Here is a 14,963-nt window from a genome sequence, read left to right on the forward strand (position 1 = left end):
CCCCCCCCCCCCCAAACCCCCCCCCCCACTCCCCTTCCACTCCACTCCTCCTCCTCGTCTTGCGCGTCGGTCCAAGAGAAATCACGCACTCAGGTTCACAGACACACGGGAAAAGAACGCGTCTGTAGCCCTGGCTCCTCCGCACAGAGAGCACCGTGGGTCCAGAGGGGCGCAGGAGAGGAGACCTCTACTCACTGCGGAGAGCTGCTGCGATGACTAACGCTGCGAAATTCTCTCAATGGATTCTCCGGCATGGAGAAGGGAGAGGGAGTTTAGACACTTCACAGAAATATTTCCTCCGACATAACGCGCCTCGCTCGCTGCGTGGCAACACAATCATGAACCCCAATATTATTGTCACTGCAGCTCACTTTATTACCAGTTTGACCACTCTGGTTACACGTGTGGACGTCAGACACCATCACCTGCATGAATTATGCTGAAGAGACGCAATTTTGCCAGCCCTCCTCAGCTACTGCTAACACCCCCCCCCCTTTTTTTTTTTTATTGAACACATCTCCACCAATCATAGGAGAGCTTTTGCATAATATGATCAGGCTGACCACAAATATCCTCTCCTCCCTCCACAGCCGAAACAGACCCAGCCTTTCAATCTGTGTATCCATCAATCAAGCCATTCATAAGGTTTTTTCCCCCCCCTCCCTCCCTGTGAGAAGCTGTGTGTCCTTCATTGGAGGTCAGAACGCCTTTCACTGTCCACGCTAAAGAGGGGGACAACACATCCCGTCACGAAGAGGACACACTTGAATTTACGATTATTATGACTACAGTGTGGTGAGATGATAAATGGATAAGAGCTATTTCATCCCTGTGTGCACCTACATCCTGACCTCACTGCTCACCAGGGGTCACACCAGGGGCCGCTTCCTGTCCATGGTTAACTGCTCTGACCGAACAGGCCAATCATATCGCACTCCATCCAACCTGAGGGCCACGGGCTGATAGCTGCCATGAAGGGCTGTTCCTGGGTGTTTGCATGCGTTTGCACCTACAAGAGCCAGAGGGTGGTCTCCTTTACTGGGCTGTAAAACATGCTTTCATTGGGTGGCTGTCCGTATTATCATACACGCCGTTAACAAACTGATGACTCCACATTGTGGGGATTGCTTCTCCGGTCTGGGGGTTACCACGGTCGTTTCTAACAGGGAATAGAATCCTTTAGAATGTGTGATCTGTCCCGTGACCCACCCCCCACTTCTTTACATCTCCGCCCACTCCCCACCCATTCACCGATCTGTGTATTCATTCATCCACTCATGCGTTCATTAGACCCCCGTTTAAAGACTTTACGCGCGATTTAAGAATTTTCCAATTAGAACTGAAGTAAAATAATTCGTTGACAAAGCAAATGGGAGTCGACACCAACTCCTGCTGACTGACGCCTGGGGCCTCTGTCCCTGGGGCCTCTGTCCCTGGGGCCTCTGTCTCTGTTGTAATGATTTTGCATAAAATTAGATTGTTTTGATCATACATAGATATGAAATTAAGAGTTTAAGACATATAATATTTTATAAATTCCCTTAAAATGACTAGTCTACATTTCTTCTTTTTCCACAATTAAATTCAATGATACAGAGGTTCTTTTACAGATATTGTTCATCAATATTAATGAGAAACTGTTATCTGATTAACATCCTTCATGTTGCCTACACCGTTCTTTTATTTGAGGTCTGCTCTGCCCTCCTGAGGCCATGAGTGCTGTAGACCTCATCGTATCATGTCATGATATTCTTGTAATTTTCTTTACCTTCTGTGACCTCTAACGGAGGGATACAGTTAAACCTGGATGTTGATTATTTTAGTCAAAAGACAACAATATTCCAGCTGTGGGAAAACTCAGCTCATACTAATCTGGATCAATTCTACTCACATCAGAGCTGAACAAGAGGAAAAAGATGTGAAAATCTTCACCTAACTACAAAACCTCATTTATAAGACTTACAACTGTAGAACAAACACAAAACAGGTGTGAACTTAAGTTGTACATAAAATACTTGCAATTTTGGAATATTGTTCACAGTGACTTTTATTGTGATTAGACTTAAAGCATAGATTTTTTAAAAATATATATAAGAAGGCTTTAAAATGACAAAACTAAATATTAATATTTGAAGTAAGAATGAAAAAGTGTATTGATCTGCAGAAATTATTCTTTCCACATTTGTATATGTAGAATTAAAACATAAAAATGACTTTCCCCCCCCAAAATGTACACTCCATTGAGTTAGGGTTCTGCTTTGTGTGTATATTTATTCTTTGTTTTTGTTTTTTTGGGGGGGGGGTTTAATCAATTGTGAGTTTCTAAGACATTGTTATTTGCTGATGAAGTCTTTCAAGGCACTAAGTAGCAGTGGGATGCAAACAGGTGTAATCAGACATCAGTTCTTCATCACTTCTACCTTTTTCTTGGTCTCCATCTGGGAGGACGTCCCAGGTTGCTGTCCATGGTGCTGACAAATCAGACTACTGTCCATGGTGCTGAAACGTGGTTCACCATCTGAACGACTACCCACTGCACCATCATGTCACCCTGAAATTCTCTTACTAATAGTAAAGTCAATTTTTAGTCAAGCTACAATCACTAAAGTAAATTACATCAAATATGGCAAAGGCATGATAGAAGTGAGTCCAGGTTTGAAGTCATAATGAATTATTAACAATAATACATGGATTTGGAGAGTAAGGTCAGAATTATGGGAATGAAGTTGTTTTTTGTTTTGTTTTTTGAGACGGTAAACTGGCACCTTTTAGGGAGGCTGCAACATTAGGAAGCTGTGTGGATTTGGACTGTCGTCCCTCCTCTCTACATCAGTGCAGAAGCAGTAGAGATGGTCTCCTCCGTCAGATACCCTGGAGTCCACCTCTCCAACTCATTCACCTGTCATACCAACACTATGGCAGTCAAAAAGAAAGCCCACCAATGGCTGTACTTCCTTAGGAAACTGAAGAGGGAATGTGTGGGTGTGGAAGTCCTGCATTCATCTTATAGTTGCATGGTGGAGAGCAACCCCACCTCCTGCTGTACAGTGTGGCTGCCCTGTGGAGGGGACGGAGGCACTGCAGAGGGTGGTAAAGTCTGCACAATGGACATCAGCTGCATCCTCCCACCCATCAAGGACATCCAGTCCACCAGGCGCAGGGCAAGAGTTACCTGCCTCCTAGATGACCCCCACTCAGCCTGCAAACGGACTCTTTGACTTACCCTGCTGGTGGGAGACTGCGCTGCATCCTGGCTAAAATATCCAGACTAAAAAACACCTTCTACCCAGATGCAGTCACGCTCACATTGTGGACACGGTCCACCTTGCAACGGTGGGACTTTTTCATTCCCTAACACTGCTATTGCTCAACCATGCAGTTTTAGTCTCCTCTATCTTATTCGACTCTATTATACTGTTACTAGCGGGAACCCGTGGAAATTCCACGATAAAACAATAATATCAGACTTCATACTAAACATATGAAAACAATTGTATTGGTATTATAAGCCAAGCGCACCCATCACAAAGTTCTCCCACCAGCAGGTAGCAAATCCCGGTCTGACCCAGAACTGGCGTCGGTGTCTTTGGTGAGGAACGTGAATGAATAAATAAATCAGTAAATATAAATATATCAACTTTATGACTCAAAAATTGAGAAACAGACAAACAAATATCCAACTGTCAAGCATGTCTATCAATCACAGCTGGTTTTAACTCCGTCCATCCTGTGTGTACATGTAGACACGGGTCACACACACTGACGTCACAGCGGTGTTCGTCGCAGGGAGACGCCCCCCGGATGGGAAAAAAGTTTCGGTTACAGCGTTTTCAAAAAATTTCTTTGGTCAACTTTTTCATCCCGGATATCTGTCGTGCGGACGAAAAGCGTAACCGCAAAAAAGTCTTGCTGCCCGAGGCCTTACGCAAAATTGTTCACGTGATTCCTTCTGGCAGATAAGCCGTGATTGGTTGGGCAGTAGTGGGTGGAGTTACAACGTGACACTGTGAGGTTTTCAAGTGAGCATATTCAAATATATAGGTGGGGAGATACAACTCTATATATATTCTGTTTCTTAATTAATTAAACAAAATTATTTAATTTAATTAAATTATTTCTTCACTACACACTGAGGTTAAGGGACAATGTCATCTTCAAATCGTGCAAGTGGTCAGAATGGCAATGAAATTCATCTGAGTCTGACTGATTATTAGTGAAATCAAGTTTCAGTCACACGTAGTAAACTAGTAAATATAGCATTAAAAATAATGCATTTAGAGAATAAACTTGGAATTGTATATATATATATACTCTCTCTCTCTCTCTCTCTCTATATATATATATATATATATATATATATACTATATATATATATATATATATATATATATATATACTATATATATATATATATATAGACAGATCTATTTATATCTGTAAACACATGTATATTTACATCAACAAACACACACATCTATAAATACATATCGATTTCTATATCTATCCCAAACAATCAATCAACTTTTATTTGTAAAAGCTTAATCACATCAACAGACGTTAACAACTCCAAGCAACAACTGCTCGTGGTGCTTACAAGCACAAGAGTAGCTCGAAGCACCTATCCATGGTGATAATGACCAAAAATAACTGACTATGATGCTGACTGTCACAAAAATATTCATTCATGGTGCTGAGAGCTCAAACAACTGTCTAGGGTGCAAACATCCACAAAAATAACTGGTTGTACTGTAAAAAGCCACAAAAATACTTGTCCATTGTGTTAACATCCCTAAAAACTTGAGTTTTTGTTATAAACATCCAAAAAATAACTGAATTGGTGCCAACAGCACCCAAAAGCTGCTATCTGTGATGGTAACAGCCCCAAAAACACCGGTACATGGTGCTGACATCCCCAAAAATTAGTGTCCGTAGTGTTAACATCCACAAAAATAACACCCCAATTTGCACACAGACATAAAAAAAATATATGTTCATACTATTAACAGCCCCACAAACAACAATTCATTGTGTCAGTATTCTGGAGTAAAATTGTCCATGGTGTAAATAACCCTAAAAACAACTGTCCAGGGTGTTAACAGCCCTAAAGATGACTGTCCAGGGTGCTAAGGGCCCGAACAATAACTGTCCATGGTGCTAACAGTCCTAAAGATAATTGTCCATGGTGCTGACAGCCCCAGAAATAATTCTTCATGTTACTAACAGCCCTAAAGATGACTGTCCATGTTACTAACAGCCCTAAAGATGACTGTCCATGTTACTAACAGCCCTAAAGATGACTGTCCATGTTGCTAACAGTCATAAAAACAACAGTTCATGTTGTTAACAGCCCCAAAATGTACAATTCATGGTATTGTATGTACTGTATGTGAATATCTTTACAGTATTATGCATGTAAGACCCCCCGCCACCAACACCACCACTGCTGTCGCAATCATGCCAATTTCCTCACTGTGGGACTAATGGAGGTCTGTCTAAACTAATCTATCTAATCTAATCTATTGGCAGTAAATGTCCAATGAGCTAAAGACACATAAATATTAGCCCCAAACACAACTGCACATGGTTAAAAAGCCAAAACTACAACTGTCTGTATTGTTAACAGCCCATCAGTTGTTGTTACAGTCACAAAAGTAACCGTTTGTGACTATTGTGCCAACAGTTATGTAATAACGGTTCAATGACACAAAAATCAGTTCATGGTGTTAACAGCCCTAAAAATAACTGTTCATAGTGCTAGCAGCGTAAAAACACTGTCCCTGACATTAATAACCACATAACCATGCTGTTAATAGCTACAAAAATAATTGTCTGATCTTAATAGCCCCAAAACCAACTGCAATAAATACATAAAATTTAATTAATTTTTAAAAAGAATTTAAAAAAGGAGGCAGCAGTGGCTTAGTGGTAGAGCGGGCGGTAGAACGGGTCGTCCAATGTTCCCAAGATTGGCGGTACCATTCCTGCTCCCACCCAGCCACCCAGAGTGTGAGCTGCTGCCAAGGTGCCCTTGAGCAAGACGCTGTCCCCTTTTACAGGTTGCTCACTTGGGGCGGACCAAGCAGGAGCTGCCTGCCGCTCTACCTCCCACTGCATGCTTACAGGTCCTGTGTGACAGGGGTCACACACACTGACGTCACAGCGGTTTTCGTCGCAGGGAGACGCCCCCGCAGATAGAAAAAGTTTCGGTTACAGTGTCCACATGACAACGCAGACCCGGCGGTTTCAAAAAACTTCACTTTGGACAGCGTTTTCGTCCAGGATATCTGCGTTGTCGCGCAGACGTAACCGCAGCAATAAGCCTCGCCGCCCAATGCTTTACGCCAAGTTGTTCACGTGATTCCTTCTGGCAGATTGGTCGGGCACTGTGATTGGTTGGGGCGCTTGATTGACAGGTAGTGGGTAGAGTTCAAAATGTGACACCTTGAGGTTTTCAAGGGAGTTTATTCAAATACATTGGTGGACACAATTAATCCATGGCTTCTAATATTCCAGCACCTGAACAACTGTCCACAGACAGACAGACAGACAGACAGACAGACAGACAGACAGACAGACAGACAGACAGACAGACAGACAGACAGACAGACAGACAGACAGACAGACGGACGGACAGACAGACAGACAGACAGACAGACAGACAGACAGACAGACAGACAGATGATGTGTAATAACGCTGCTGAAGGGCTTTGAACCGTTGCGGACAGCCTGCGTGTCCTGAACGCAGCCCGCTCCGGGACTACAGCAGCAGCGGCTGTGGGGGGGTTTCTCGCCCCTCTTCTCGCGATAGAGCGGCGGAGCTTTGACGGGCAGCTGAGGTTGCAGCAGGCAGAGGGAGACGGTGGAAGGTAACGCAGGGAGGCAGCATCATGGCGGACAGAGACAGTGGCAGTGACCACGGAGGGCCCACCACAGGCCCCGGCTCGCTGCCCCCGGGCGCGATGGGCGCCATGTCCCGGCTGCAGCACGACACCGAGGAGCTCGCCTCCAAGCGCGTCGACATCCAGAACAAGCGCTTCTACCTTGACGTGAAGCAGAATGTTAAAGGCCGCTTCCTAAAGATAGCCGAGGTCGGGGCTGGAGGCAACAAGAGCCGCCTCACTCTCTCCATGTCGGTGGCCGTGGAGTTCCGCGACTACCTCGGGGACTTTATCGAACATTACGCCCAGCTGGGCCCCAGCAACCCGGACGTGGTGCAGGATGAGCCGCGGCGGGCTCTCAAGAGCGAATTCCTGGTGCGAGAGAATCGGAAATATTACATGGATCTGAAGGAGAACCAGAGGGGGCGGTTCCTGAGGATCCGGCAGACCGTTAACCGGGGGCCGGGATTGGGAAGCGCGCAAGGCCAGACCATCGCTCTGCCGGCGCAGGGGCTCATCGAGTTCCGCGACGCGCTGGCCAAACTCATCGACGACTACGGCGTGGACGAGGAGCCGGCGGAGCTCCCGGAGGGCACCTCGCTCACCGTCGACAACAAGCGCTTCTTCTTCGACGTGGGCTCCAACAAGTACGGGGTGTTCATGCGGGTCAGCGAGGTGAAGCCCACGTACCGAAACTCCATCACGGTTCCGTGCAAAGTGTGGTCCAAATTTGGCAACACCTTCTGTAAATACGCAGAGGAGATGAGGAAGATCCAGGAGAGGAGTCGAGAGAAGCGGGCCTCCGATTTGCTACCCGAGGGCCCTCACGGAGGAGACGACGGAGAGGATGACTGACGCGGAGTTTAAAAGAGCAGGATGACAACAAGAAAACTGAACTCTGAGACTTTTAACTGTAAAATAGAAAGAGAATCTCCAAGGGAATCACCCCACACACACAACCTCCACAGACATGGCAGCGCCTCCGCTGCCCCCACGCTCATTTTACTGGATGTCACCCACTTAGCACCCCTATAACAGTAAGCCGCTGCTACCAAGGATTGAACTGTAAGATATGAACTGTTTCCTACTTGATTTAAATGACAATGAACAGAGTGTTTATATCTCTAACCAACGACAGATTTTGCACACATCAAAGCTATTTGGAAGAAAAAAAACACAACTAAAAACATGTCAAAATGGTCATATGCTAAGATTTAATCAAACCTAAAAACAGAGGTCTAGTATATAAAATGACAGTCTAAGCGTAGAGAGAATATTTGACATCAGCACAAAGAGAATATATTATGGACTTTATGAAACCAAAATCTGATACCAGATGTACAGTTTATTATAAAGGTACGCAGAAAAAATACGAAAGTGTATAAATTGCAGATCGCAGCTCCACAGGCCTGTAAACACCTGTCAGCATGTGTGTAGGTTCATGTTTGGAAGAAGATTGGCCAACTAGGTTATATTCTTTAATTTGACCTAAAATATAGCAGGCTAATTAAAAGTGCGTCTATCATGCCATAATGGAAATGTTGAGAATCAAAAATGAATAGGCTATTTTTTGCACTTCAAACAAGTGGGATCAATATATCTCTGCTACTATATTGAATATCAACCCTCTTGCACCATGTCCATGTAAACCTAAATGAAAAAAGTGCTAACTTAGATGTACTAATTATGATTTTGTGAATCAGCTGTAAAAAGAATCCTTATTAAGATACCCACGTTTTCTGTGGGTGAATTCTTTCTGTTACCTTGTTTTTTTCCTCTAGGGAGGGGGGGATGGGGGGGCGTAAAAAGGTTGAGGTCCACTCGTGGGAGCGTGAGGCGCAGAAAACGAAAACAAAAAACAAAACCAAACAAAAAAAAAAAAACGACGCGTCAACGCGGTGAGGCAACGCATCCTCTCTGACGTAATTACGACCCGTGCCTTATATACTCCACTCGTTTACGTGTTCTCACGTGGATGGTCGGTGACCTCGACCGTTGTAGGTTTCATTTACGAGTGCTGTTATGCAGGCTGGAATATCTACTCGGTAGGGCTGCGGGATCCACGCCTCTATGGTTCATGGAGCATGGGTGGCAATGGCTAACATGTGCCGAACGGCTGCTGGGAGGTCGGGGGCCAATGATGGTGGAGATTGGGGCCAAAATGGGCCTTTCAGAAAAGATGAGGTACTGCTGTACCAACATGTTGAGGGCCCTCCATGCTGGGGGCCGAGAATCCCTAGCAGTATCCCTGGCCTGGTGGCAGGAATGGGTCTGGCGCCCCAGCAGAGTCCGTGTAGACGTTACGAGTGGCTTTGCACACCTTATGCATCATGATGGAAAAAAACGGTAACAAAAAAAAAATCTAAATCAGGATTGACTGGATGAGGCGATTTGTCTGAGCTGAGGTGGCAACGAGCCAGACAGGCCAGCCCCATGCCGTCAGTCTAAATGCAGTTGGGTGGATGTAGAGACCTGTGGTTGCAGGGCCGAGGCAGTATCTATCTCTTTATGGTGCTACAGCCCCTTCATCGCTCCACGAGGGGCTTCGCCGCTCACAAGACGTCACCTTTGCATTATTTTTATTCTAACGCTCTTCTGTTCCATCCACATTATGTTGTCCAAAACGTTTCAGGTTTCTCCCTCCCAGGCAGAGAGGTCCTAATAGTGTTGGACATTTCATATTAGTGTGCAATATTGTGTGCGTGCCAATAGCGGCATTGTATCACGTGTATAGACTATTAGAAGACAAAAAAATGTGTAGGCTCTGTGATCTGTAGTTATTGAGCGCATGACGATGAGGATAATGCTTCTGCATTATATTTCCAAAATGTGAAGTCTTTCTTCCCAAGCACTTGCTCGAAGTAATCGTAGTAGTGAGATATTTTTCATGTCATGGCCTTGTCCGTCTATCCGTACGCGTAGACCAGTTTTGGTGTTTTTACATCCCCCCTACAGAGTCGCGCCACTTTGAACAAACACAGTCTCTCCTAGCCGAGGCCTGGTGTTGCTGTAGGAGTTTTTGGGAGGCCTCAAACTGCACAAGGTCTCCCATCATCTGCAGACAGGAAACGGTGTGTTTTCCTCCCCTCTCTCACCTGCAGCTGCTAATTGCAGGTGAACTACGGTTTGATATTGGCTTGTCTGTGGTTTCCTTTTAGTTGTGTGATGGTGAGCTGCCGCAGCAGAGCTGCAGGATAGATGAGTTTGTTGTTTTTGCATTGAGAATCACGATCCTCTCGGATGTGAGGTTAGCTTCTATCCCCAACTTGGGATTTGATGCTTCAAAGAAGCCCAGCTCATTTTCCAAGCAGCAAAACTTGCCCCCCTCCAAAAAAAATCTCCTCCAGTCCATTCTTTCCTTTCTGACCTTGTCGACCTCTAAGGCTCATTTACAGTATGCTCAAAGTTAAAGAGTGTTCACTTTGTCTGTGTTCGTGCACATTTTCTGGACGAAGTGGAGCATTGATGGCGGACATTGTTGGAGGCGGAGATTCAAGCAAGACAAGTGTCTAAAGACACGATGAAGACGAAGAGAGTCACGTTAAAATGTTAAGAAAATAAACTCCGTCCACTTTGTGATGTATTTCATGTCCGCACAGACCACTGCTTACGCCGCTATTTATTTAATAGTACTGTCGCATTTCCGTTGTCGTTGAATTTTTTGACTCTTCACTGCCATCTTTTTGAACGTATCGATTTCGATGTAAAGGACACGTTGGTGGATACATCACATGAAACGGACGTATCTATTTTTGTACCTAAATGAAGTATAAATGAGCCTTTAGGCTAACGCTTTGTGCTAGTTAACAATCCGTACGCTCCAAACTGTTAGCTGACGCGTCAGCTTTATTAAAAGCGGGTTGTGAGAGTGGCGTGACACCTGGGTGGTATGACATGGAAATAAAAACTGCATGGATAAAAGCTGCTGATGTAGTCACAACCAGACGTGGGATAGCTGAGACTCGGCTGAAGCTGAAGCTCCCTTAGTGCACTTGAGTAGAAACAGTGTCCGATGTTTGATTGGGAATGGGCGTGGCAAAAAAGAGCCAAGGAAAACGTTGAAGAACATCCCATCTTTTTCATGTAAGCCCAGGTTTGTCTCCAGTTGTGAGTGAAAGGCCTGATGAAGCCTGGCACCGCAGAAGGAGGCGAACCTGACACGTCCAGTTAGAACTGGAAGAACAGGAAGTGGATCCCTGTTGGAGGAGAGGACCACATCTCCACCAACAGGGATCCCATCTCCATGAAAAACTCAAAAACAATCCCAAAATGACTTTGTGCCCAGAAAAGCACACCTGAGGTCAGTGAGTTTGTTTCCTTCACCACGAATCTCAAGTGTCTGTTGTGATCCGTTTGTTATCCAAAGTGTTTTGGCTGTAGCGTGAATGAAATTAGGTGTCCTGCTATAGACTGGAACTTCAACATTTACTTTTTTCTCTTTCTCTCTCTCTAATGGCCAAATACAAGGAGAGCCTGCAAGATTTCACTTTGTGAATGTCTCCCTCGATGAAACGCACACATTTTCTTGAAGATTGAGAGACTCGTCGTCTTGTTCTAATGACTGTAATCGCCAGGTGCTACTGGGTCGCTTGTGTTTTGAGTGCAGAGTGATTCAGATGAGGAACACGACTCGTCCGTTTTGGGGCGTAGCTGCATCCGAGCTACAGATGTGAGTGGGGGTGGGGTGGGCGGGGAGGGGGTGGGGTGGGGCTTTTGTGATCATATCTGAGGTTTCAGTTCATGAGAGCTCGCCTAGCATCACAGCAAAAACCTCTAGTGACCTTGCAGCCATGTTGTGCCCACATTACACACTCATATTGTCGACTCAAACGCAGAACGGCAGGCAGATGATTTTTGTCTGGTGTTGTGTGTGAAGCGTCAGCGGGCCGTCTCAAGTGGCTCGGGCTGAGATCGGTGGTGTGCTGAAACTGTTAGCGTTGATGTGGCTCATCTTTCGATTTATACGGCAGCAGCCATCATAGCAATCCCTCCAGCCTGCTGTTTGTTGTAGTACTGTAGTGCACACAGATTTATTAAATCGCTTGTTGCTCAGATTAACAGGAGACCAGAACATTCTTCACATGTTCCGACTGTGGGAAAAATGTAATTGTAGACATGAATCAGAGATGTTGCATGTACTCCGGCTCAGTCTGCTCTGATGGCTGCGGCTGTAGGTTCTTTTTTCTTTTTTGTCCGGTTGGTGAAATTGGAGATTATACAGAAACCTGTACAGCGAACTTCCTCTACTGAAACAGCTCTGTTTCTAAATTACAATATTCTACTTCCATAAGACGATCCAGGCAACCAAATCTCCAGAGAACCAAATCTGCTCTGTCTCTGCGTTCAGTGTTGTAGTCTGTCATTGGCCATTCAGAGTTCAGACAGCCAATCGCAGCCTCTGGTCAAAGCCACGCACTAAGTGACTCATCAGAAAACCACTAACAGAGGAGCCCATTCAGCGCGTCTTCTGTTTGCACATGCATCGTAGGGTCCATCATGTTAGCAGACTGTATAGGCTACTGTTGTGTGTAGATATAAAGATGTTCTTTCAGATGTTTTGAAGATGTTGGGAAATAGATCCCGGATTTCCAGGGGTGGGGTCAATGCACAATGAACATATCCCATGTCACCATTTGGTCTAAAGCCCTTTACCATCCCCATATGAGATAATATGTTATATCTTTTAAGAATATTTTATCTGTGGCGTATGTGTGTGTGTGCGTGTGTGTGTGTGTATGTATATATATAGATATATAGATATATATATATATACATATATGATTTGTTATATATGATGCTCCTTTCAGAAAAATATAACATGTAAACAGGAAAAACATTGCTGTTTTTTTCCTTTGTATTTTATACTTACAGAAAGCATTGAATAAAAATGGATAAATACTTGCACTTTAGATATATTAAGAAAATAAAAATCTGCATATTATTTTTGATAGGGATCTCACATTCAAAGAGTATAAATTACAGGCTTTGTGACTATTGCTGGACAGAGATGTATTGAGTTCTACTTATTGAAGTATATTTTGTCTGTGTGTCAGAAGGTTTACTAAAGTAAATTGCATGTTAATATAGTGCTACACCAATATTGTTCTATTTTCAGTTGGTAAAAATGTCTGAAAACTGTGATAACAACCTCTTGTGTCATGTTTAACCTCTTCTCACCCCTTTTAAAATATTTCTTACTGAAATATGGCCTTTCCTGACAACATGACGATGGTGCTTACTTTGGCTTTGACATGAAGTTCATCCTATACATCTCGACATCATCATAACACATTTCCTCACTTCCTTCATTACTTTCTGTTATGTACTCTCACGACCTTATTAAATTTCCGTTGATGGCAAAAAAAAACAAAAAAAACGTGTGCTGTTTTGTACATTGCTGTTTGTTTTAATGTTTGGGGGAGCCTTGTCTGAAAAATGACTAATCGCGCAATAAAAAGTCATTCCACACACGCCTGTCTCTGCACAACTGTCTCAGCATTAGTCAGCCTTCTCTATCTGATATACTCAATCGTGAAAATCAGTCATGGCTGGACAATATTTGTCTGTCCACAAAAAAAACAGCCCATGTATCTTCATTAAAATCCTTACATTTGGGGGCAGAGTCGGATAAAGTGGTGTGCAGAAATCAGTTCTTTTTTTTAAAGATAGGGATGTTGGACTGTTCTCTGTGAGCTATAAACATTTTGTCAGATTGCATTAAATTACCAAAATGGAGGAAAGCGTTACCACAGCCATGACTAAAACATTCTTTTTCTTGAACAACCATCAAACTAATAATGTTTCCAATGAGCTTCCTAATAACATATCTGGGTCTTTATGAATAAGGGTATCACAGGACTCGTTTAGGTGCAATAATGAAGAAGCTGAGCAACTCGGCAGAGGTTGGATCTATATAATATAAAGGTCATGTATGAACAGGATAAACTCCCCATGACTATTTCATTTTCATAGGGATTATTCGCCAGTCAACTGTCATATGAAAGGTTTTGTATGCAATAAACTGTGTAGGGAAAAAGTAAGAAATGCCAGTGAACGATTCTTCTCTCTTGAACTGTATTTAAGTTTTCTAACAGTCTTCCGGATGCTTGAAACCAAAGATGTTGTCGCGTCTATCTGGCAGGACAGACAATAGAATGATATTGACCCAAGTGAGGGTTTTTCTGTCTGCTTCAACCGTTAAAGAAACTAATCTCACCTTCTGGTGTCAGTTGTTGTAGCGTTGACAATACAAACCTTAAATCCGATGGTAGAGACGTGAGTCATGGAAACAAATTGGACAAAGATGATTCATAACTGTGATGATTCAGAATTAAACTTTTAACAGTCTGAGGACCTGGTACCTCAATCGTTTCCACAGCATTTTATATGAGATTTTTCAAAACAAATAAAACGCTTTTTCATTTTCTGCAAATCTGCTGTAAAAAAAAAAAAAAAAAAAAAAATCTTGTCACCATGGCAACCTCAAAAGCTGACCTAGTTACGGGGACGAGTAAATTACCATGTTAATAGATTGGGAAATAAGATAACACTGCTGGCTTCCGTCCGGAAGTCCCTCCTCCACCGGAAGTAGGTGGAACCCTTCCGTGTGACGTATTGTAATTAAAAACACCTGAGCTTTTGTTCAGTCCTTTTTCTTCCTAAAAATTAAAGTATGTGTATGTGATGTAAGGTTTTTACCCCACATGTCAAACGTTGTATTAAATGAACTTCTATTCACATTCATGCCCTTTTTTTTTTTAACCTTAATTGCTTAATTTAACCTTAATTTTTTATCTTTCTTTTTTGCCTAAATTTATTTATTATAGTAAATGAGTGAAAATTAGTACTATCTTATTTTTTTTTAGAATAGATTTTCAGTAATAAGTAATGAAATGTCTATTTTTTAAAATTTCAATAATAATAAATAGACATTAAATAAGTGCAGCAAGCTCCTCTAGAATAAATCAGTCTCTGATGGGCCGGAGGTCGGTCGTGTCAGGGTGGACAGAGCAGTAAAGTTTTCACCTGAGTTGCACCATGTCTGCTGTTAAAAATGAGACTTTGAAATGGCCGTTCCTTTATCTA

General features: G+C 43.4%; 1 protein-coding gene across 1 annotated transcript; it reads left to right on the forward strand.

Moving 5' to 3' along the window:
• The first annotated feature begins 6,823 nt into the window (after positions 1-6,823).
• purab (purine-rich element binding protein Ab) lies at positions 6,824-8,636 on the forward strand. The gene has a single exon (XM_068325301.1). It carries the CDS (start codon positions 6,888-6,890, stop codon positions 7,731-7,733), a length of 846 nt encoding a protein of 281 aa, XP_068181402.1. The 5' UTR covers positions 6,824-6,887; the 3' UTR covers positions 7,734-8,636.
• Positions 8,637-14,963: the final 6,327 nt, after the last annotated feature.

The sequence above is a fragment of the Antennarius striatus genome, chromosome 10, assembly GCF_040054535.1.
Source record: "Antennarius striatus isolate MH-2024 chromosome 10, ASM4005453v1, whole genome shotgun sequence".
NCBI lineage: Eukaryota > Metazoa > Chordata > Actinopteri > Lophiiformes > Antennariidae > Antennarius > Antennarius striatus.